At 37.0% G+C, this 25,855-nt stretch overlaps 2 protein-coding genes and 1 long non-coding RNA gene across 4 annotated transcripts; 2 read left to right on the top strand and 1 right to left on the bottom strand.

The window, feature by feature from the left end:
• Window positions 1-2,495: 2,495 nt before the first annotated feature.
• LOC135633078 (SPX domain-containing membrane protein OsI_17046-like) lies at window positions 2,496-11,957 on the top strand. 2 transcript variants are annotated; one of them, XM_065142151.1, is made up of 11 exons: window positions 2,496-2,548; window positions 3,412-3,532; window positions 4,003-4,314; window positions 4,475-4,579; window positions 5,985-6,439; window positions 7,622-7,927; window positions 9,088-9,101; window positions 9,322-9,485; window positions 9,625-9,815; window positions 10,120-10,253; window positions 11,709-11,957. In XM_065142151.1, exons 1-11 carry the CDS (start codon window positions 2,496-2,498, stop codon window positions 11,945-11,947), a joined length of 2,094 nt encoding a protein of 697 aa, XP_064998223.1. In that variant the 3' UTR covers window positions 11,948-11,957. The 2 variants fall into 2 exon arrangements, with proteins under 2 accessions (XP_064998223.1, XP_064998222.1); XM_065142150.1 differs by lacking the exon at window positions 9,088-9,101 and having other exon boundaries at window positions 7,622-7,923; window positions 9,304-9,485.
• A 3,375-nt stretch (window positions 11,958-15,332) lies between these two features.
• Window positions 15,333-17,268, top strand: LOC135632829 (alpha-L-fucosidase 1-like). The gene is made up of 3 exons (XM_065141639.1): window positions 15,333-15,980; window positions 16,048-16,287; window positions 16,401-17,268. The coding sequence occupies exons 1-3, from the start codon at window positions 15,454-15,456 to the stop codon at window positions 17,101-17,103; spliced, it is 1,470 nt and encodes a 489-aa protein (XP_064997711.1). The 5' UTR covers window positions 15,333-15,453; the 3' UTR covers window positions 17,104-17,268.
• LOC135632830 (uncharacterized) lies at window positions 16,070-17,749 on the bottom strand. The gene is made up of 2 exons (XR_010494800.1): window positions 17,599-17,749; window positions 16,070-16,308 (listed from the first exon to the last, which is right to left on the bottom strand). It is a non-coding gene; the product is annotated as an uncharacterized LOC135632830 (long non-coding RNA).
• Window positions 17,750-25,855: the final 8,106 nt, after the last annotated feature.

Genomic DNA, 25,855 nt, shown 5'->3' with positions numbered 1-25,855 from the left:
GGGGTGCCTCGGTATGGATTTTGGCTCGACGCGAGGAAGTACCCCTCATGCTGACTTAGTAGGGGTGTGATGCAATGTGGGTTGTGACGTGGTTGGAGTCCAAAATATGGCTTATCAACTCGTTCTATTCTTAGTTGTGAAATTATTCTTATTCCTCTCTTAATTTTCATCATATATGAGTATTTTCTTAATAGAATCATTCAATTTTAATGTAATAGTGAGTTTGCTAGGAGCACCAGTTAGAACCCTTGCAGATTCTAAACTTAGGGTTGATCTCTTTAAGGGATCGGTCTCCTTGGAACTCTATAGGGGTTTCTCCCTCCAAGTTGCTGCTCAAAGGCTGCAGAAAAGATTCATCTATTGCTTATAAAAAAGAGGAGGAATACATGACTATTTATAGGGCTTCTAAACCCTAACTCCTAATAGGACTCCTACTCAAGATTCCTACTTCTAACCAACTCCTAATATGACTCCTACTCAAGACTTCTATTCCTTTACAACTCCTTATTCTTCTCTAAGAAACAACCTCCTAACCCTAGCCGGCCTCTTCACCTCTTTAAAAGGAGTCGGCTTAGGTAGGTTTTACATGAATGTCCCTCTCAATTATGACTCTCCTAGCTAGAGTCCTAACAGCACCATTGATCATTCCAACATCCATATTAACAGAAGCCTGATTTCAAGATCGTTTTGGGAGTTGAGCGTTCGATTGCATGGATCTCAAAGTCAAATCAAACGGGAGAAGAAAAACCTCAAAGTCAACGGAAAAATCTCTACTAATAATCATGATCAGTTCCTCTATTTCTGAGTCAGCTTCTCATAACCTATCATGTTGGGATCATGGCATGGACCAATTAAGCAGGCATTCGCAAGTGAGCAAAGTTCTTCTACAGTTCATTAATAATCATTTATTTCTTCATGACTAAACTATTCACTCATGTCATCCAAAAGGAAAGTCAAGAAAACAACGGTGAACTATTCTATATTGAAAGATGACTAAATAATCCAACAACAATGATAGTAAGCGTTGACATCAATCATAGTCAACTTCCTTTTAGCTGGGAGGAAAACAACTTGGATTATTGATCAGGTTGACAAGCCACATTTGCCAGATTCGGCATGCTACATCACCCGGTCAAGCATCCAAAAAAACCCTGATGGGAAAGTTGATTGTTGATATTTATATATCTTTTATATTTTGGAGGAGTAGCATAGAAGAGAACAAAATCTGACCACATCAAATAATAACAACAATATAGTTTGACCGACCAAATCAAAGAATTAGATTACCAATTCAAATAAACAACATATTGACTTGCAATTAGATTTGGTAATATAATTACGTGCCCAGATGTTGTGTATAAGAATAGAAGAAGATGTTGAAGTCAAATACATTATAATTTGTGTTGCAAGCAATTCCATATGACGAGAACTGCGTCCGCTCCCTCTCTCCCGCTCTCTATAAATACATATCTCTATAACCCTCGACGAATCATCGACAAATCGTATTCGTCGCATCTCCCCGCTTGATCTTGGCCGCATTGTGGTACGGGAAAGCATCGGCGCGATTGGATTACGCGCCTTTTCTTTCGTTAGGTACTTGGGCTGATATCCTCTTCGTGGATCAGGGCTTGGGTTCCGCGAAGTTTGGGGTCGTTCGCGGATTGCTCTGTTTCGGTCTCTCGGTCGCCTTTTTGGTACGTGGTGTTTTGTTCTTGGTTCTACTGCTTGTCGCTAAAAGGATCTTTTTGCTTCTTATTTTTAGAATTCCTTTGTGATCTGCAGGAATGCTCTTTTGGTCTCCTGTCATGTGTAGTCCGTAACTGAATGTCTAATTCTTGATGACATTTCCATTTAGGAATTGTTTTAGAAACACGATCAGGTAGGTGTTGGGTTCACTTGGTGGGTGACATTCACAACGAGTCCTGTGGCAGCCGTAGAAAGATTATAAGCATCAGATTTTTTTACTGATGAGTGGAAGCAGAATGTAGTGCATAAACCTTCTTATATTCAGATTTCTTGTGGTTTTGAGTGACCATGTGTGCTGCCAAATGAATCTCAGAGAGTAACTGTAGAGAGACAGATGGATTGAAGGAGCTAGCTATTTAGTATTTAGGCTTCCTCTTGTGGAGTAAGAAGAAAAGTTGTCGACTTATTTGGGCTGAGAGAGTGGTTTTCTCTTCTTTATATGGCTCGGTTGGGAATGTTGTCTGCATCGTGTTCTTCCACATTTTCATTCTCTTTAATTGAAATCATCTCTTTTAGCATGTAGGAACTGCTGATTCTAGCAGCAAGATTGGTTTGGCTACAGAGAATCACTGAGTGAATGTGATCCAAATAGAATGATTCTATGATCTATGCTAGTTGTGTAATTTGAATGACCCTGTAGATCTTTTGCTTGATTTAGTTGTTTTTTATGGTCTAAAGTTATATTTTAGTCTGATTCCTTTTTTATCTTGTAGAATTGCAGTGTAGATTCATTTGCGCTTTTTGTCAAAATGGTTAATTTTGGGAAGAAATTGATGGCTAATCAAGTTCAAGAGTGGGAAAGGTATGCTTTCTTTTGTAAGTTCTACATTAAGTTGCACTCCTTTCCAAATGAGACTCTTACTTTTGTCTGCTCTCGGTAGCAAGAAACCATATATCAGCTTGGGTGCATTCTCACTTCTTACTCATCAAGTTGTGGTCTACTATGGCCATAACAGTTGTTCTATTATCCTTACAGACAGTTGTCAATCTACACCTACTTGATCTATGGGTTGATTATTTGCTAGAAATCACATCAACATAGACACATGATGATATGCCACCAACTTAAACATACAACATAATGAATAAATATTGACTGCAAATGGCAGCACATAAGTATGTAAATACAATGTTTCCAGACTTTTCTGATTCTCCTGTTAGCCTTCTCTTGGTCTTGAGGCTAGCAGAGAGCACTGTCATTTTATTTGTTTTCATTGTTCTAATACTTTTTTCCTTGTTAGTATCATTAAATATTATCTGGACTCCTGGAATTTCCTCATGGTGCATTATTGTTCTGATAGTTTTATTTCTTGGAGATTTCAATTTTTATAATCATACATGACAATTTGTGTTTGGTATCAGAAATTTTCTTGTATTAGTGTAATACTTGTTGGTTTCTTGTACTTAAAGGAGAAGCATTCTAATTTTTCTTGCTGGGTTGGACCATTGATGCTTGATATGAGTAACAGAGAAGAATGCAGAATTAGCTATCACATGTTTATGGTCCTAGTTCTTTAGTTAATTACTTACAGTTGACTGGAATTTTTCTTGTTTATGTTTTTCTAGTCTCATTTGATTTGTCAGATGTTGTTGTTTACTGATGCTAAGCTTTGTTTTCAATACTTAACTGTTTCACCTGGACTAATCATTTAATACTATTTCCAGATATTATATTAATTATAATTTGATGAAGAAAATGGTTGAGCAGTTTGTTCAACAAATGCAGCAAGGTAGAAAAGATCGTCACCATGTTCTAAAAGAATTTTCAAAGATGCTAGATGACCAAGTATGTATAGCTTCCATCAGGTTGTCTTTTTAGTTTATTTTGGACAAAATTAATTTTTATTTATCTGTGGTTGGTGAATCTTGGCTGAATTCTCAAATTTATGTTATATTTGGTTCAGACCTTACAGTGTCAAAGCCCATGGACATTGAAGTTTTGAGTCATGCACATGTGTTTGCCTGAAGATTACCAGTGTTTTGAGTCATATTCCTCTGACTTAAATTATGATGTTCAAAGTTGCTGTTGTTTTATTAAAACCAAATGTGGTTGATAGAAAAAGTTGTTCTCTTTATAATGATAATACGGTTGAAAAAGTACTTTTGAGTTTCTTTAGTTATGAATACTTGGTTTTAGCATTCCTATTGTTATCTTCTATAGATCTTAAAGAGTATGTTCAGTAGGAAACTATGAATCCATTTTTTCACCCATGTGAACTTGCATTTCTTATCGGGTCTCTTCATTATTATGTCCAGATTGAGAAGACTGTCCTCTTTTTTCTGGAACAACAAGGGATTCTTGCATGTAGGATTCAAGAGTTGGACGAGCAGCAGACAAAACTTCTTGAGCATCCAGATATATCTGAGATATCTGAACTACGTGAAGCATATGCAGCAGTTGGACATGATCTTCTAAGACTTCTCAGATTCTTAGATTTGAATGCTACTGGTATTCGTAAAATACTGAAGAAATTTGATAAATGCTTTGGCTACAAATTCACAGATTATTATTTAAGTACTAGATCAAATCATCCTTATTCTCAGTTGCAGCAAGTCTTCAAGCATGTGGTAATCTGTCCAATATTACCTTAATACATTTTGTCAGTATTCTTCAGGAACTTTCATTCTTTTTTTTCAACCTTGACTTCCTTTTAGTTATGATATATTTTCTACTATTAAAACACTATATCACATCAAGTACATTCACTGAAGCATTAATTTGAATTAGGGAATAGCAGCTGTTGTGGGAGCATTGTCTCGCAAACTTGCAGATCTTCAGGAGCATCAGGGAAGCTATCTGTCCATTTATGATCAGCCTTCAACAACTCTGACGGTATGATTTATATTCTACGTAGCATCATTGATGGACTTAGATGCAAGACCAAAATGGTTCATCTGACAATGTGATGTTTAATATACAAAAGCATATTTGGGGTTCTAAAAGAGAGAGTTCTGCTTTCTATCAGCTGAAGGGCATATGGTTTGAAGTTTACCATAAATAAGATTAGTTTTGGCTCTGTTTAGCATCAATGTGAGTAATAAAATTGTATTAAGTCAAGGATACATATGTTATATTTCATATCTAAGAATAAACGAGGACTTAATAGCTGCACATTTAGGCAATATGATCCAATAATAAATAATTGGCAGAGTTCAATTGAGATATAATTTATTGAGAAATCAGCAATTAGCAGATTCATAACAGATATACTACTGAAAGTTAAGAAGAAACAAATTATAAAGGAGATTAATTAATGTTACAAGTAGAAAGCAGAGTTTTGGATAACATCATAGATATAGACACAGTATATCTTAGAAAATCTTATTCTTTTTTAGTATCTCTTTTTCTTTTTTTTATTTTAATCTTTTTTTGGGTTTATTAGTACCTTGCATTCAATTCCATCACCTTATTCATTACCTTCTTTTATATATCTCTTATGAATATGCTATTTGGTGGCAAGATATGCAGTTTCGAATAATACCGCTCGTACCGGGCGGTACGTACCGATCCGTTAGCTGACCGGTACATGGACCGCTCGTTACCGGATGGTATATATGTATGTATATATATATATATATATTAAAGGCAACGTCACCTTTTATAAAAATATTTTATATATAAAACATATTTTAAAAAAATTATATAAAAACTCGACGACGTCGCCCCGCTTAGGGAGAAGTGAGAGGCGATGTCACCGAATTATATATATATATATATATATATATATATATATATATATATATATATATATATATATATATACATATATATACATACATATATACATATATACATACATATATATATATATATATATACTGAGCGGTATATTGCTCGGTATACTGTATCATACCATACCGAGCGAATGTCGAAATGTCGGTACAGTACGATATTTCAAACCTTGCTTGATGGTTCATTTTTTTCTTTTGCTAGAGCTCTTGCTGGTTATTTCTGTATGTTTTTCTTTAATTTCAATTGCTAAATCTTGGTTATTCATATATTTAAAATTTTATAAATTTACCTTAGGATTAGTCATTTTTTATCATGCAAATGATCCTAAAAGCCAGTAAAACCCCAAAATCAAATACAAAGAATCCCTATTGAAATCCAGGCCTTCCCTTGGTCCTGCATCTGCTGTTGATATTGCATCAGCTACATTTAGATTATCTTTCTTTCCATGAACATCTAATTCAAAATATTTGGTCTTGTTCTTTTTTCTTTCTTGCATCAGGTTAAGGATCCTGTGATTCATCTAATACATGCATCAGTACACAAGCTAACCCATTCCACGAATTTCCTTCAATATCTGGGTCAACATGCACTTATTGTTCAAGAAGATGCATCTAGTTCAGAGGAGGACCAAGTTGATCATAAAAGATATAATTTTATGTCTCTTCTCTTGAACTTGGCTAACACCTACCTTTATATGGTTAATACTTATATCATTGTACCAACTGCTGATCACTACTCAATGCACCTTGGAGCTGCTGCAACAGTTTGTGGGGTTATTATTGGTTCTATGGCTGTTGCACAAGTGTTCTCTTCAGTTTATTTTAGTGCATGGTCTAATAGGTCATACTTCAAACCTCTTGTATTTAGCAGCATTGTGCTCTTTTTGGGCAATACTCTATATGCATTGGCTTATGATCTGGACTCCCTAACAATTCTTCTCATCGGCCGTCTCTTGTGTGGGTAAGTAAAATTGTTGACTTTATATTTCATGATGATTATTCTATGGATTTATAATTGTATACTAGTTTCAAGGAGTATGAAACTTACTACAGAAATGTGTGGGTGAATTGTCTGCTCTAAAATCTGAATTTTCTTCTGTTTTATCATATTTTAGCAATGCACTCCTTGACTTTTAGGCACTTGAATGTCAAGGCAGTGTGATTGTTGAAACTTGTATATGTAGTTATTTCAGACACAATAGCTTGATAAGTGTTTGATAGGTGATAGGTAAATATTCTTAGTACTCTATGGTTGCCAAGAACCAGTATATGAAAGAGACAGATAAACATTGACTCCATGCATTCATGTAAACAGCATATAACTATTCTACATTGTGTAACTTGAAGTGGAGTTCGCAGACCTGTCTATGCCAAGTTTCAAATAACCTTGAGGAATAGTCACTATTTAAGTTCATACGTTTAATATTTTCTTTTTCTGCTTGGGCTTGGGATTTATGAAGTTTAAATATATGTTTCTTCACATCTTTGTGCCTCTAAGATGTTTTGTGCTCTTTTTATACTATTCCCTTTGATAGTGTTGTTCAGAATAAATATAAACACAGTAGACAACATTTAGCTTCTCAGTATAATTTAATTGTCCTCTCTAAATGAAACAGCAACTAATTCACCTGATGTAGCCAAGTAAGCTGCAAATATTGCCAAGTAATCAAAATTCACCTGAAATTTTGATTCATTTGGGAAGGCCATCCTATGTCAAAAATCTGCTCTGCTCAACATTTAGGATCAGCTCATGATGTTGTCCTCCTTTATTTTCATTCATTGCAGCATTACATGATGGCAGACACCTCTCTTAAGTTTGATTAGGTAAGGAATTTAGCACCAGCTTTATTTAGGTTTAATATTGGCTTGGTAGTATGGATTTGCCTTCTCAATTTTGGGCTTTCTTTAGAGCCAAGCCCTTGGATGATGTGATAAGCCTTGCATGATGATCTTTTCAGTTTTAGAGGCATGGGTATATACTCAGTAGAACTTTTTACTTGTAGAAGTATCACCATTAATGCTTTTATGTTCAATTATTTTACAGGTAGAAACCTTGGATCAGATTTGAGCATATTGTTTATTACCTAATCTGAAACATGATCTCCATATATCCCTTTCTTATGATGAATGTACTCATGTGCAGGATGGGTTCTGTGAGGGCTGTTAATCGTCGATACATTAGCGATTGTGTTCCTCTTAAAATCCGCATGCAGGCTTCTGCAGGTTTTGTCAGTGCAAGTGCTCTTGGGATGGCATGCGGTCCTGCTCTTGCTGGCTTGCTTCAAACTAATTTCAAAATATATGCGCTAACAATTAATCAAGATACTTTATCTGGTTGGGTTATGTCATTTGCTTGGTTAGCATACTTGATTTGTTTGTGGATTTCATTCAAAGAGCCAATTCATGACTACAAAGTAAAACATTTGTCTCCAGATGTGGATGCTGGTATGTTATATTTGAATCATCTTACTTTGCATGTACTTGCATATGATGCATATACATGAGCATATGCCAACTTCCAAATATGTACATTTACAGAAACTGTACCATTTCAGTCTAAAGAGTCTACTGTACCTTGTTTAAGACCACTCACTAGTACGTGTTAGTTATATACTGATCATATGCATCTCTCAGCAAAAAAACGCAATAGATAATTTGCTTTCTAGGTTCTACTCTTCGAGAAACAGAGTACTAGGAAGAGTGACTAAGATCAGGCAACACTATTCCTCTGACAAAATGGCATACACTGATTTCCATCCCCGAGAAAAGGGTTACCTATCTTAGTTAGATTTTGCCATGACCATATCATTGCTTTTGTACACCTGTGCTGGCTGTAGTTGATGTTTGAATTCATGTCAGCTCGATGAAATTTGCTGGTGGCTGTTGAGAGCATTAATCACACATCTTTACCTCATGACTTTTGTTTGACCTTACATCCTAAGGAACTGCTTCTGAATATAGTTTTTGTTATGACTTGCATTTGTTTACTGTTGTTAGTTGAGGTTTAGTATTAGTTTCATTAATTTTGGTCAGAGATTTTTGGTTATTTATATATGACTGAACAAAATTGATAGATCCAGGATATATTCTTGTGATGAGACTCCTGCAAGTCAAGGAAACACATCTATATTGGTCCAAATTATTTGTGTAAAATGTAAGTCTAGTACTTGTTTCATTAACCTACCTCATCCTTGAAAGCTTCAACAGGTTGACAATAAAGGACCCATCTTTTACATAGGATGACAATGAATTTGCTGATAATTTTGTGGTTTTTCTGAAAGGCTTTGTATTGCTATCACTGTTGATTATGACATCCCTTGATCTTAAAAAATATCATGCAGCTGATCAATGTTATCATGGAAAATTTCATGTACTCGTTGAGTTTTCAATCGTTAACATGATTGGTTCCTTGCATGCAACAATCTTGATAAAAAAAAAAAGAAAACTATGTTGTGACTTGTGACTTGAAGGTCTACACAGCTACTCATTGAAAACACCAGACAGGAATGCAATGCCTGGTTGGATAATTTGGGACCAAATATAAAGATTGATAGGGTACAAAATAGTAAAAAGAAATGATTGAGCCCAATTCATTGAATAATTTGGCAGACAGGGATCTGGTTGTAGCTGATTGTCAGAGTTGTTGTCTCACCTATATTCTAGAGTTCCTTTTTATCAAATAAATTATTTAGAAGGATTCAAGGTTGTTTCATTTTCAGATAAGTATCTTGAACTTTTTGTACCCAAACCAATCTTCTGCTATTCTATTGATAAGTACACTATGCAAGATTAATGATAAAAGTCACTGTTTCTGATCCTGAACAGGAAGCATGGAGGTTGAAGCATTAGAAAGTGGCCTTGTTCATCCTTTGCTACAAAGTTGTGAGCATAAGCAACATGAAGATGGAGATGAAGAATGTAATGATAGGGAAGAAGCTTCAGAAGACTCTCACAAACCTGCAACTTCAGTTGCTTCGGCATATAGATTGCTTACTCCATCAGCAAAGGTTAGGAATTTCATAGCATCATCTTTAACTTGATTCTGGAGATTTTTTGTTTCACTCATTTTATGTCATTGTTTATAAATGAGTGCAACTATCATCCATGATTGAAGAATTAATGAACCAACTTGTTATCCTTATGTAGGTCCTGTTGTTGATATATTTCATGCTCAAATATGTGATAGAGATACTACTCTCGGAGTCAAGTGTCATAACTAGTTGCTACTTTGGGTGGTCTACAAGTTCAGTTGCAGCATTTCTTGCAATCCTGGGGCTTACTGTTCTTCCGGTTAATGCCATTGTTGGATCTTATATAAGTAACATGTTTGAAGACAGGTATGTTTCATGCATAAATTTGCTTTACTAGGCCAGTGTTACAGAATAAACTTCAAGATGTGTTCTATTTGGCCAGCAACTATTGGTGCAAGCTGATCAATCTCATCTTAGATTAAACTTAGGTTCTGCTCTGCATCGAACCCCTTTATTTGCTTTGAGCTATGATACTTGATAGTTTGAACATATAGCAGTTGAATTTTGTCCTTGATATTTATTTGTTAGTCAGTTTACTTTGTAACAGCAATTCAAGGTACTTTTTTTTGTAGTTAACTCGTATTAGATCTTTTTTGTCTTCCTTTTACAGGCAGATCTTGTTAGGGTCTGAAATTTTGGTTTTCTTAGGAGTAATAATGAGCTTCCAATTCACAAACTCTTACGTAGTGCCACAATATGTTTGCTCAGCATTGATTACATTTGTGGCTGCTGAAGTTCTCGAAGGTAATTACTATGCTCACTGATCCAAAAATATTTACCAAACCAACAAGTAATCAGATTCACTATCATGTCTTTAGATAGATATTATGGTTTTTAAGCTTTGGGCATTATTTTGGCTTCTCTGACCATCTTGAGCAAAGTTTGTAGAGGTTTTGATATTAACATTCAATTTTTAAATAACTCAGGTTTCTAAGAATAATAACTTTACTTACTTTATTATCTCTCTCTCTCTCTCTCTCTCTCTCTCTCTCTCTCTATATATATATATATATATATATATATATATATATATATATATATATATATATATATATATGTATACATATATATATATATATATAAATATATGTATATATATATATATATATATGTATACATATATGTATACATATATGTATACATATATGTATACATATATGTATATATATATATATATATGTATACATGTATATATATATACACATACATGTATATATATAAATACATGTATATGTATATACAGAAACCATAGACAAGGAGGAGGAGTAGGGTGTGAAACAAGTAATCAGAATAATCATAACTAGAAATATATTGTCAATAGTTTTGGGATGAGAAAAGTAAGTGATTTACAATTCCAGACAGAGAGAAGGAAGATGTAGAATTAAGTGAGATCAGTTTCAGGAAAACAAAAGTTAACATTGATCCTACGGCTTGGCCCCATTTATCCTATTGTTATTGTTGTAATGGTTTTTATTCACCCCCACCACTTGTTTTGTGAAGGACAACGTACAAATGCAGCTTTAGGATATAAAGAAGAAGACCAATAATTGATCATCATGGTTTACACATAAATTCAATTCAATTAGCACCCGCACCCACAAAGTTCTCAATAGCATTGTATCTAAAAACTAGAAAATAGTTATTAAATAGCCACCAACATGTGCATCGATGGTAGTAGATCTCGTTGTTGGTGAACAATATGTGCATCGGTTGTGACGTGTCTTGGACCCAAAATATACCTTATCACTCGTTCACTCGTGACAGCAAAAAATATCCTACTTGAATTCCAAATTTTAGATGGTTAACAAAGTATAATTTTTTTTCTCTCAGAAATTTATAGTCCATATCTCATCCTTGCATTTTGCACATGCCAAGTGCTTGTAACATATGGGGGTCATTCAGCCTAACTTTTAGATGGATTCTTGCATAAGTATTTATTCCCATCTAGCTTCTCTTTTTTTTTTCCCTTTAATACGAAATTATTTAACGAGTACTTACACAAATATTTTTAAATAAATATTGAGAAAGTGGGGTAGAGCTAAGCGGGAACTCATGACCTAACTTGATAACAACTTAAAAGATATGATTAGGTGATCACAATACTCAAAAGCTTAAACTTTTGACATGCTTGATGATAATTAGCGAGCATGAACAGAAGAATTGGTTCACCTTTTTCGTCAACATTGTCGATGGTTGCAGGTGTCAATCTATCCCTCCTCTCTCGAGTTATGTCATCCCGGCTTGCTCGTGGAACATACAATGGCGGGTTGCTGTCCACAGAAGCGGGAACTTTGGCACGAGTGGTAGCCGATGGAACGATCACACTCGTAGGCTATTTGGGCGAAAGCAAACTCCTCAACGTCACCTTATTCCCTTCTCTATTCATATGTATAGTATCCATCCTTTGTACTTTCGTTACCTACAACTCACTTTTCTAATATTCTAATATGTAAGACTTTGACCTTTGTGCCCGCGAAATCGTTCAATCTTCTTGTTTTTCTAACTTCTTACGTGAATTGTATAGTTGGTTGACCAGCTTCATTTGAATCAAACAATATTGAGAGTAATCCTTGGGTTTTGTCACGCCTATACGAAGAGAGGGGAGATCATATATAAAATAATTGTAATGAAATATTACTAGTCTAAGGATCCACAAAGTAGAAGAAGATATCGAGGTAGAAAAAAAATTTATATTAATTTTAAAAAAAAAAACTTTTGAGACGGATTAATTATATTAGTTCTCTATTCTTGAATATATTAATTTTCTATGCTTGAATACTTGATATTTGGATGACCAGGTAGCTTGAATGTATCTTAAAAATTATATTAGTTTTCTATGCTTGAATGTATCTTTTATATTAATTAATTAATTAATTTTTATTTAATTAATTTGTTAAAAAAAATAAAACACTTAAAATCAGATATAACATCAAATTTTATGGATGGCACATTACTTACTAGGATACAATTAAAAGAGAGAAAAGAAGAGTGAAAATTTGTCGAAATTGTCAAGTATAGATAGTTGTAATATGTGCAGAGAGAATCTTTTATCTACACACCTTGTGCTGCTATTTGAATAGGATGGATTGATCATTTTTAGGGCCATCTTAGAGCAACTCAATCTATTGCTCAATCAAATTGAAGTTAATATGACTTCTGAAGGTACAAGTAAAAAAACACACACGATGATTAGAAAACCTGTGAATTCCTGTCACCACCAAGGAGTGAGAATAAAAACTGCACGCGTCCCAAGTGTCTGATGTCGACAACTCCTCTTGGAGTCGTTTTGTCCTGTTATGGCTGTGTGGTAAGCTCACGTGATCCTCTCACTCGGTGTGAGAATAAAAATACAGAAATCCACACCAAGACCAATTTTTTGGAACATGGTAAGCTCACCGATGGTATCCACAGCTTTTTTTTCGTTTTATATTGGGCGAATTATCAGAAATTTTTCTTAAATTTATTTTTTTTTGAAAATTTTAATACGTAAAAAAAATCATCTTACTCCTGTCTCTATCGAACCCACTGCCATCTCTCGTTATGCATACTCGTCTCTTTTTCCTTAGAGTTACTTTTATCATTGTTTTTATATTTTAATCGGACCCAAAGATATTATAAGCATGATCATTCACGTCAATTCTTGTCGGACCCAAAGATATTATAAGCATAGATAAAACAATCAACGGAATCAACCTATGCACGAAGATATAAGTGATAAGGGGGAGACAATTAACGATGCGAAAAGGCATGATAGACAGGAGGAGAATGATTACTTTAAAAAAATATATTATTTAAAAAATTCTCAAACCTAAAGTTCTTTTTTCAAGAATTTACATGATTTTGCTACAATACCAATTTAGGATATAATAGATTTAGGATCCGAACTCATGAGATGCTACAATACCAATTTTTATGATATAATAGCGTAACCACAAATATCAAAAATTTAAATTATTAGGAAAGAATCCTCATCCTCATGATACTCGGTAAGGTAACCTCACTGCTGATATCTTTTTATCCTTAGAATCTACTTACGATAAAGAGAATAAGGATCCAATATATGTATGCTTTAAGATCTTTTTATATTTAGAATCTACTCATGACGGTGAGATTAATGATACCTAAATCCAATAAATTGACACCCAAAAGTTTTCCCGAGACCATTTTGTTGAGATGCTGCACGGTGGTGACTGCACCAATTTTCTCTCTCTGGATTATATTCACCGAAGAGAATTTTCGGGACCATTTTTTGTTCAAGAATTACTACAAAGTAAGCTCCCCAGCCTTTCTTAGATCCCTAAGATTGTGACACCCACACAAGCAACTTAAAATTCTTACTAAGCGGTGAAAACAAAATTTGATCCTAATATTTTTACTATCAATGATTGATAAGTAAATCTATATATAATCACTCCATCAATGGTTTAGATAAAAAGTTAAGAACCTTAGGTTCCCTTTGGGGTCCAGCCTTACATCAAATCAGACCGCGTTGGACTCGCAATAGCGCCCATCATTTCCTTCTTTCTCTACTTGGTTTTTTTTTTTTTTTTGTATCGGACTTCATATATTGTGTTGTTGCAATAATTTACAGTCACCCAAGTCTCACACACTCCCATCTTTTTTTGTCATACACCTCAATTTGCCTTACATGAAAACTATAATGAGTTTAACCCACACCTACTCAGATCTTTATTTTATTAATTACCAATTATTATATATATATATATATATACCCCTTTATTATCAATTATTAATAAATACCCTTTAATTATCGATCATGCTCTTATTTCTCACAATCTCTCAATTATTATTACTTTATACAGTCCATTCAATCGTCCTTATGAGTGTTGACAGTGGAACTCTGGCTGTCGTCAATGTTGCTCCAACCATCTCTAAAGAAGGATAAAAAAAGAAAAAAATTGATACAAAAGGAGTTAAAGTTTTTTTTATTAAAATTAAGTGATAAATCAAAAATATTTATATCTATTTGCAAAGCAATATCTTAAAACTATTAAAAAAATTTAAAATAAGACTTTAAATAACATAAAGAGATCACGATGTATTATCAACATTACTATCCTTTCTCTATTTAGTCTTTCCTTTACTATGTTTTGACAAAGTAACTAAAGAAGGACAAAAAAAGGAATGAAAAAAAAAAAGTTACAAAAGGAGTAAAAATCTTTCATTAAAATTAAGGATTAAATTAAGAATATTTACATCTATTTACCAAAAAAAACTTTTAAAATTATTAAAAAGTTTTAAATGAAGATTCTAAATAACAAAAGGGGATCCCAATGAAAATCTCCTTTTTATGTTATTAATCTTTCTTTCTATCCTTTCTCTATTTAGTCTTTTTATCACTATCATTTGACAAAGTGCGTGCATTTCCAGCTAATAAACAAAGAGAAACTAATAAGGAAGAAGATATTGATTCGCTTGCGGGATTTGGTGCAACTCTACCTTAATGCTGCAGTTTTATGATTTACCGATTTTATTAGGAAAGATATTATTGAGAAAAAATAAATCATGATAAGATTATCATGATTCTTTTAATATTTTGATATTTATGTTATCATTATTCTGTCAATAACGGTAAGATCATTATCTCAACGTGATCTATTATATTAGGAAATAATTTAGTAAATATTTCATATTCAACGTGATCTATTATATTAGGAAATAATTTAGTGAATATTTTATATTTATTATTGATTGATAAAAATTATGTAATTATCATATTTTATAAAAATTTTAATATAAATTTATATTCGTGCCGTAGAGTGTCACCCCGTGAACTATATTACTCTTCTCGTGCTCTCTCTTCCCCTTTACCGCCATCATCTCTAACCACCTCTGCTACTTGGTCGATAGATACCAAAGTCTCCTTGGACGACACGACCAGCAGAGAGAGAGAGAGAGAGAGAGAGAGAGAGAGAGAGAGAGGATGAGGTGGACGTCGTTTTGGGTAGTGTTGTTGCTTCATCAATGCCAGTACACCTGCTCCAAGGTGGTGGCACCACCGCTGCGGCGGCTGCCGATCCCGTCGGCGTCGCAGCTGAAGTGGCAGCGCCGCGAGGTCATCGTGTTCTTCCACTTCGGGATGAACACGTTCACGGACTCGGAGTGGGGGACGGGCGAGGAAAGCCCGGCGCTGTTCGACCCGGCTGCCCTGGACACGGGTCAGTGGGTCGACGCGGCCGCCGGCGCCGGCGCCTCGCTCGTCATACTCACCGCGAAGCACCACGACGGCTTCTGCTTGTGGCCGTCGCGGTACACCGATCACTCCGTCGCCAGGAGCCCGTGGAAGGGAGGCAGAGGAGACGTCGTCCGGGAACTCGTCGACGCGGCGAGCGCCCGAGGGATCGATGTCGGCCTCTACCTGTCGCCGTGGGACCGCCACGAGAAGAGCTACGGCCTGGAAGTGGAGTACAACGAGTATTACCTCGCCCAGCTACAAGAACTGCTTACCAGGTGAGCGAATCTGCACATTCTTCCGGCCGTGGTTGTTGGATCCGTTTGCTGGATGATGGAACTGCAGGTACGGGAGGATATCGGAGATATGGTTCGACGGCGCCAAGGGGGAGAAGGCGAAGAAGATGAACTACTACTTCAAGGACTGGTTTGAGACGGTGAAGCAGCTGCAGAGCTCCATCAACATCTTTTCCGACGCCGGCCCCGACATCCGCTGGGTCGGCGACGAGTCTGGCTCCGCCGGCTCCACTAGCTGGTCCACCGTCAACCGCACCGTGCTCAGGATCGGAGATGCAAGTCTGGAGAGGTATTTCAGGTTCTCATGTTTCTGAAAGCAGTAAAATCAAAAACATTTTTGGTTTCCGAATAGAGAGAGGTTTTCGATATGGGTAACAGAAAACAAAAGTGTGTTTTCGGCAGCTATTTGAATACGGGGGATCCACGGGGCACGGACTGGGTGCCGCCGGAGTGCGACGTATCGATCCGGCCCGGGTGGTTCTGGCACAAGAACGAGACCGCCAAGCCGGTGAGCCAACTGATGGAGATCTACTACAACTCCGTGGGGCACAACTGCGTGCTGCTGCTCAACGTCCCGCCGAACTCCACCGGGCTCGTGTCCGACGACGACATGCAGAGGCTGAGGGACTTCCGCGCAGCGATCAACAGCGTCTTCTCCACCGACCTCGCGGCGGGAAGCGCCGCCAAGGCCAGCACCCAGAGAGGCGGCGAGGGCGGCGGCTTCGCGCCAGACAACGTGCTCGACTGCGACGACCGGACTTACTGGGCCGCGGAAGACGGCGACCGCGGGCGCGGGCACTGGATCGAGCTGGCCCTGCCGAGGGCGAACGCCAGCTTCAATGTGGTGAGAATCCAGGAGGCGATCGCCATGGGACAGCGGATCATGAAACACGAGGTGTTCGCCGACCGGAAGCTGGTCGCGAAGGGCACGACGGTGGGATACAAGCGGCTCCACCGCCTGCCGTCGCCGGTTAAGGCGCGGCGGGTGAAGATTCGGATCACCAAGTCGCGCGGGCCGCCGCTGCTTTCGGCGGTGGGCCTGCACTACGACCCTTTCAATAAAGGCTTTTCCGTGGGCAAGCATAACATCGGGACCGAAGCCTGAAAGCCAATTCTCGAGTTGACATTTCATCGAACAATTGTCCGTCATCAAGGTCTGAAAGCTTTCAGGATGGCATTGTTTCTTACCAACATCGATCATATTGGCGTACTTGAAAAACTTTTACCATATAAAAGCTTCCACAGAAAGGAGTGCGGGTGGGAAAAATCACTGCTTTTGTTGATAGAGTGGAGTCGAGTTTGATGGATGGAAACAGAGAACGTGGAGGTCATGTCAAGAATTAAAATCGTGTACGTTCTACTGGTGTTGGGATGAAGGTGATGTTGGGGGCCAGCTGCGCCTCAACCACCATGGGCGACAACTCATCGTCTCCATCCCTTCCCCTTAGGTGTGGATTCAGAGCCACGCTAAGGAATCTCGTGCGAAGAAAGATACCTCCTTTTTCCATATCTTAATCCGATGAACTTTATGGAGAGAGGACCTCAATCGAATTGCACTAATTACCATCAGCATGTAAATATATGCTCTGGAAGAACATACCAAATTTCAAGCTTCAGTTCGTGTAGTTGAACCTGTTGGGCCAACCGCCTCGCCCAGCTGATGTTGCCTCCTCCACCACCAGAGAATCTTCTTCCCGGCCGATCTCTGTCTTGTCTTGTGAAGGAGGCAGTTCTTTTAGGATCTCAACGGTGGTAGAGGCGGTCATACAGAATAATAAGATATAAAGAAGAACTAAACTTTTATGTATGAATAAATACTAATATGTTATAATACTGAAATTAAATAAAAATCATAATCAAATATAATACTAAGATTTATGTAAAAAATCTCTCAAACGTAAAGGGTAAGAATCACAAGGCAAACTAGAGATAATCTACTATAAAAATAATGAATATATAAATCTTAATCTTTTGCCTAAAACCCAAACAACAATCTCAAAAGAATAATTGGGATACAAAGATTACATTACTGTTCACAATATTCAAATTCTCTCCGAGTAATCATAATAATAATCTACTATAGATATGATCTAACATGAGATGAGAACACTACCTAGATGATTAAGAACAGTCTTTCTGCGTTGTCCTTGTCTTCTTCTCTTATTTTTCTGTTATTTTCTCATCTTTTTTGAATCAAGATATTGCTACAATTTTATGTCTATAGTTTTTCTCTCATATTTCTGTAGTCATCACACTCCCTTATTAGATCTAGGGTTTGACTTTAAAGGGAGGTGGGTTGTGGGTTGTTAAAACCCACTATGGGCTATGTTAGGATCAAGAGCCCTAAGAGGGGGGGGGGGGTGGGTGAATTAGTGCAGCGAAAAACTTTCGATGATTAAAACTGCATTCGTACGATAAAAGCGATTTTGGTAAGAAAGTCGATTTGTAAATCACTTTAACTTGTGATCAAGCGAGATGTAGTTAAAGCAAAGATATAAAGGTAGTTTGCAGTTATGATGGAAATCAGAATGTAAGCGCAAACTGAAATATAATGTTAGTACGATAAAACCGATTTTCGTCTTAACGTCGATTCGGAAAATACTTAACTATGAAACACGTTCGTAAATGAGCAGAAGGCAGTAAGCTACTAAGGAGGTTTGCAGTAAAGATAAGATGCTCAAAGTAAATGCAAACTGAGATTTAGAGTGGTTCGGTCAATCTTGACCTACATCCACTTTTGGCTTCCTCCATCGACGAGGTCACCGACGTCCACTAGAGGCCTTCCTTCAATAGGCGAAGGCCAACCACCCTTTTATAGTTTCACTCCTTTTGACGGGCTTAGAAGACAACCCTTACAGAATTTTCTTTCCTCTCTTGATAAATCAAAACTTGGAAGAAAAAAGGAAGGAGAACTTTTAACTCATACAACACTTTTGAGCTCTAAAAATCATAGAGTAAGATCAGGATGTCGGTGCTTTTGGGGTGCACTTTCATTGCTGAAAGAGTGGGGTATTTATAGGCCCCAAACCAGTTTGAATTCCGAGCTCAAAACTATCATCTCCCGAAATTCGGGGATCTAGCGGTTGCACCGCCTGACTGGGGTAGTTGCACCGCATGGCAGAGCTCAGAGACTGAGCCTCTAGGCGGTGCCACCTCCTGTCAGGGGCGGTTGCATTGCTTGGTAGAGCTCTGAGACTGAGCCTCTAGGCGGTGCCACCTCCTGTCAGGGGCGGTTGCACCGCTTGCTAGAGCTCGGAGACCGAGCTTAGGCGGTTCCACCACCTGTCAGGGGTGGTTGCACCGCCCAGTCTCGCTTAGAGACTGAGCCCAGACGGTGCCACCTCCTGACTTGGGCGATTGCACCGCCCAATCTCGCTTGGAGACTTAGCCCAAGCGGTGCCACCACTTGACCTAGGTGGTTGCACCGCCCAGCTTTCTTGGGAGACCATCTCCTGGGCGGTGCCACCGTCGACCCTGGCGGTGCCACCGCTTGGCAAGAATTCTGGTCCGAATGGGTTGATCCATTTAGCCCAATTTGGGTCTATGAAGGGTCCAATTGCTCCAAGATTAAGTTAATGGGATCACCTCCCATTTCTAACTTAATCATCGTGCTAACTACAATATTTCTTAAGACATTTACTGCAACTTGCTCCGGTGCGTCAATCGCTTCTTCTAGCGAGCTTCCAGCTAACTTCCGTCGATCATCCGATGAACCTTCGACGATGCTCCACCGGACTTCCGGCAAACTCCTGGACTTGCGACGATCCACTTGGTGAGTTTCGACAAGCTTCTTTGGCAAGCTCCTGGACTTCTCGGATTTGTTCCCACAGAACCTCCGACGACCGTCCGGACTTCCGTTGAACTCTCGAACCCCCAACGTGATCATGGTTTTGACTCTGGCGCAACTCCTACTGCATTTCTTTCTTCCATCGTAGTTAATCCTGCACATGTATAATAAAACTTCGATCGAGATAATTAATCCTAAGCAATTAACCAAGTTGTCCGGCATGTCATTGGTCCCTCGATGCTTCGTCCGATTATTCGGCGTATCATCCTCTCCTGCGGCCTATTGCCCAATCGGCTAGTTGACTTCGCAACTCCGATATCCTTGGCACAATACCCACTTTTCTTGGCCCGATGCCCATGGCCATGGCCCGAAGCCTTCTGTCAATACGTCGACCGATCCATCGGCCCGACGTCCAATCTTCTGACATGTTCCTCCGGCACAACATAATTTTTCCTGCTTTAATTATCTCATCCTGATCGAAGCATCCTACGTCACTCAAAACGCAGATTAAATCATAAACATATATCAAGTGGTTTCATCATCAAAATATGATATTCAACAATCTCCTCATTTTTGATGATGACAACTACTTGATGACGGAGTTAACCTTAACTCCCGGAGTTTAAACAAACTCCCCCTATCAATATGCCATATTGATAGAACCTTGAATTCAAACTGAATTCAAGTCATTGCAATATTTATCATGAATACTTACAATACGTCATCATGAACTTATGCATAAACTTATGCATAACATCAAACTTCTCCTCCTTTGTCATCAACAAAAAGGAGAAGTCCAACTATTCTTGTGTTTGTAGTATTAATTCAACTTATTGCATGAAAAACATAATATCAAGTTTTATTATCATGCAGTTTTGAAGCTAGAAAATTTAGCAAGTGTTACATCATGCTTAGAACATTCAAGCTATCAAGTTTTAGATATGCATGTTTTACAACATACAAGATAGCATTTTTGGTAATGTTCAAGATAGCAAGTTCTATATCATGCAAGCCAGAAATGTTACAACATTTTAGAACTTGCAAGCTAGCAATTTAGAGATGTTCAAGAAAGCAACTCTTGCTTCTTGAAATATGCAAGTTTTACAATATACAAGCTAGCAAATTCAAAGATATGCAAGTTGGCATATTTGCTTTTCTTGAGATAGGCATGATAGCACATTTTTGTATTTTCTTGAGATTTCAAGCTAGCAATTCTCGGTAATGTTCAAGATAGCAATTTCTTCTCTTTTGAGAAGTGCAATTTTTATTTTTTTCTTGAATTGTGCAAGCTAGCTATCTCCGCCTTAGTCATTATCAAAAAGAAAGGAAGACCCTTTCTAAAGAAGGGAAGACCCTTTATGTCAATTTCTAAATCATGACAAAGGTGAGCAATCATTCTTATTTCAAAATTCCATAATTGAGATAAACCTTGAATTCAAATTAAGGTAATTTTAATCATGATTCACATCATATGCAATACATCACATACATCATAATAAAAAGCATAAGTATTGCATGCATCATTTTAGCAACAAATCGTAGCATTTCATCATATGGTAAGATATCAGTAAGTAAAATTACGATGCAAGTTCTTGATATCTTTACATGATGCAAACATGGCATATGGCAATCATAGCATTTCGATCATCAATTTACCATATATTTCGATTCAAGCTTCTTTCAATGAAATGATTGAGTTAGCAAATTTTCCTTCCTTTGAAATATGCAGGTTAGTAAACTAACTCCCCCTTTATCATTATCGAAAAGAATGAAGAATAAAAAATTTAATCATTATACAAGCCATATTATAAAATCATGTCATGATATCAAGAAAATTCAAGAAGGACATGATTCATTCGACAAATCTTTTTAATAGAGCAAAAGAATTATACAACCAAGGATCATGATTAAAATATATCAGTATCATAGATCAAGTCATGATTCGTGATTCATCATAAAGCAAATTAATTTTCAATCATCACATAAGGCATTTAAAGATTTTTTGAAACATACGAGAATAATTAATTTAAGCATGCAATGTTTCAATCAAATTCAAGTTGTGAATACCAATACTTTCATATTGTGAGTATCAATTCATGAATACCAAAAGATATTATTTATGATTCCAATTTTACAAGATCAAGATTATGATTTAGATAAAACTCACTCAAGTCAAATCGTTAACTTGAAACTCATAATCACATCATCAAAATCAATTTCGAGATTCACAAAATATAATGAAATCATTTATCTCGATCAGATAGAAAAGATATTTTTTAAGTGATTCTTTTTCATCTAAGCATGCCTTAGTCTTTATATGCCAAATCAAGATAAGTATGAAAGTTCAAGACGTAAAGGCAAAATCTTATACAACGACTCATCAAGTAAGATTTTAAACATCTATTTTCAAGCCATATAAAGAGTAAGTCAAGGATTCAATTATCTCATGTCATGAATTCCAACAAGCATCTCAAATTATCAACATCACATTAAAAAGATATTTCAAAAAGATATATCGATAAGTGATTCATTTGTATCATTTCATTCATTCGGAAGATTCTCCTCTTTAGTAAATAAATCGAAGAGAACAAAATGAATTAAAGGAGATGTAACATGATTGAAGCATTGAACATGATTCATATTTAAAATGTGTCTCATGTCATAAGTATGAATCAAGCATTTGTGAAATCTGAAATCATCCTCAAAATCACATTCAATAAATTCATATATGATAAGCATAGATTTATTGAAAAGTTGATAAGATAGAGGATCACATTTCGTTTTTATAAATTTCTATTCATGTGATTTGCTTCTTATAAGCATACCTTCACCTTTAATAAAACAAGTGTCAACATTTAAGACGAAAAGGTAAATTTCGTAAAACAAATCATCAAGCATGATTCCATGATAACATCCTTTTAATATCTTGATATTCATCATCAAGTATGATTTCAAAAAGTATGTTAAAGAGAAATCATTAATACCAAATGCATGATACACTCATTTATTTTCAAAATATTCATCATGTTTATTTTCATGAGATTCACAAGATTGGTAAAATAAATTCATTAATCTCAATAGGATAGAAAATTCATTTCCATTTCACACAATTGATTTTATGTGAGGGTATTCAAGTCTTTTGTGAAAATATGTATCATCATTTAAAATCGAAACATAAGTTTTGTCATGAAACCGTCAAGACCAAACACATCATGATATCACATCTATCATCAAAAGACTATCAAGAAATTCATACATAAATGTACATGTACTATGTTATATTAATATGTCATGAGAATGTCATCTTAATTCGTCATAAAAACGATTAGACCAAAAACATGTTAATCTAAAATGAGAGTTTCAAATCAATATTTACTTTAAAAACTCATGCATGACATAAAATCATCAAGATACATATGCATGGATTAATCCTAAGCATTATCACATATCATATAATTATCATCCCTAATGTTGCATACATCATTCAACATTTCAAAACATAACATGCATGAAACCTTAGCAAGATACTTTTCATGATCAAATTTTTAATTTTTCAAAGATGCTAAAAAGAAAAACATGATATAATTTTTGAAAATTTTTTTTATTTCCTATTCCTACTATCTAAATTAAGCACTCATGAAAAACTTCAAGTAATTTCAAAATAATTCAAGAGAGTTGAGTTACTTTAGATTTGTATTCAATAAACTTATTAGATTTAGTGTTCGAAGTTCAAGTTTAAGTTCATCATTGTCCTCATCACTTGAGTCATCGGTCAAGTGGTATTCATTTATCCGGAGTTCCAAATCCTTCCTATTCTTTGGAAGGTGATTCAAGTGCTCATCGGGTTCAAAATATTTCAAAAGTGTCATTTCATAGGTCATTAATGACCCGATTAATTCTTCTAATGGAAAATTATTTAAATTTTTTATCTCTTATATTGCGGTTATTTTAGGATCCCACCTTTTTGGAAGGGATCTTAAGATCTTGCTTACGAGATCAAAATTCGAAAAAGATTTACTAAGAACTCTTGGATTATTGACGACATCCGTGAAATGGGTGTACATGTCGCCTATAGTCTCGCTTGGTTGCATTCGAAAAAGCTCAAAATCATGCAATAAAATGTTAACTTTCGAGTCTTTGACTCTACTAGTTCCCTTGTGCATGATTTCAAGTGTTCGCCAAATATCAAAAGTCGTTTCACACGTAGAAATCTGATTGAACTCATTTTTGTCCAAAGCGCAAAATAAGGCATTCATGGCCTTTGCGTTTAAAGAAAAATACTTCTTCTCCAAATCCGACCATTTGTTCATCGGTTTAGAGGGAAGTTGAAAATCGTTTTCAATAATATTCCATAAATCCAAATTCATAGAAATCAAGAAAATTCTCATTCGAGTTTTCCAATAAGTGTAGTACAATCCGTTAAACAACGGTGGACGAACAACCGATAAGCCCTATTGAAAGCCATGAAGAGTCATTTCTCTCGGGTGTAAATCTGAAATGAGAAAAATCGGGCCCTGATACCAATTGTTAGGATCAAGAGCACTAAGAGTGGGGGGTGAATTAGTGCAGCGGAAAACTTTCGACGATTAAAACTGCATTCATACGATAAAAGCGATTTTGGTAAGAAAGCCGATTCGTAAATCACTTTAACTTGTGATCAAGCGAGATACAGTTAAAGCAAAGATATAAAGGCAGTTTGCAGTTATGATGGAAATTAGAATGTCAACGCAAACTAAAATATGTTGTTCGTACGATAAAATCGATTTCCGTCTTAACGCCGATTTAGAAAATACTTAACTATGAAACACGTTCATAAATGAGCAGAAGGCAGTAAGCTACTGAGGAGGTTTGCAGTAAAGATAATATGCTCAAAGTAAATGCAAACCGAGATTTAGAGTGGTTCGGTCAATCTTGACCTACATCCACTTTTGGCTTCCTCCACCGACGAGGTCACCGACGTCCACTAGAGGCCTTCCTTCAATAGGCGAAGGCCAACCACCCTTTTACAGTTTCACTCCTTTTGACGGGCTTAGGAGACAACCCTTACAGAATTTTCTTTCCTCTCTTGACAGATCAAAACTTGGAAGAAAAGAGGAAGGAGAACTTTTAATTCATACAATACTTTTGAGCTCTAAAAATCATAGAGTAAGATTAGGATGTCAGTGCTTTTGGGGTGCACTTTCATTGCTGAAAGAGTGGGGTATTTATAGGCCCCAAACCAGTTTGAATTCCGAGCTCAAAATTGTCATCTCCCAAAATTTCGAGGTCTGGCGGTTGCACCGCTTAGTAGAGCTCGGAGACTGAGCCTCTAGGCGGTGCCAGCTCCTGTCAGGGGCGGTTGCACCGCTTGGCAGAGCTCGGAGACTGAGCCTCTAGGCGATGCCACCTCCTGTCAGGGGCGGTTGCACTTCTTGGCAAAGCTCGGAGACCGAGCTCAGGCGGTTCCACCGCCTGTCAAGGGCGGTTGCACCGCCTAGTCTCGCTCGGAGATTGAGCCCAAGTAGTGCCATCGCCGACCTTGGCGGTGCCATCGCTTGGTAGGAATTCTGGTCCGAATGGGTTGATCCATTCGGCCCAATTTGGGTATATCAAGGGCCCAATTGCCCCGAGATTAAGTTAATGGGATCACCTCCCATTTCTAACTTAATCATCGTGCTAACTACGATATTTCTTAAGACATTTACTACAACTTGCTCCGGTGCGTCAATCGCTTCTTCCGGCGAGCTTCCGGCGAACTTCCGTCGATCATCCGGTGAACCTTCGGCGATGCTCCGACGGACTTCCGGCAAACTCCTGGACTTGCGACGATCTACTTGGCGAGTTCCGACGAGCTTCTTTGGCAAGCTCTTGGACTTCTCGGATTTGTTCCCGCAAAACCTCCGACGACCGTTCGGACTTCCGTCGAACTCTCGCACCCCCAACGTGATTATGGTCTTGACTCCGGCGCAACTCCTGCTGCATATCTTTCTTCCATCATAGTTAATCCTGCACATGTAAAATAAAACTTTGACCGAAACAATTAATCCTAAGTAATTAACCAAGTTGTCCGGTATGTTATTGGTCCCTCGAC

Source organism: Musa acuminata, chromosome BXJ3-3 (assembly GCF_036884655.1).
Source record: "Musa acuminata AAA Group cultivar baxijiao chromosome BXJ3-3, Cavendish_Baxijiao_AAA, whole genome shotgun sequence".
In the NCBI taxonomy this organism is placed as follows: Eukaryota; Viridiplantae; Streptophyta; class Magnoliopsida; order Zingiberales; family Musaceae; genus Musa; species Musa acuminata.
This window is presented reverse-complemented; position numbering and strand designations above follow the sequence as displayed.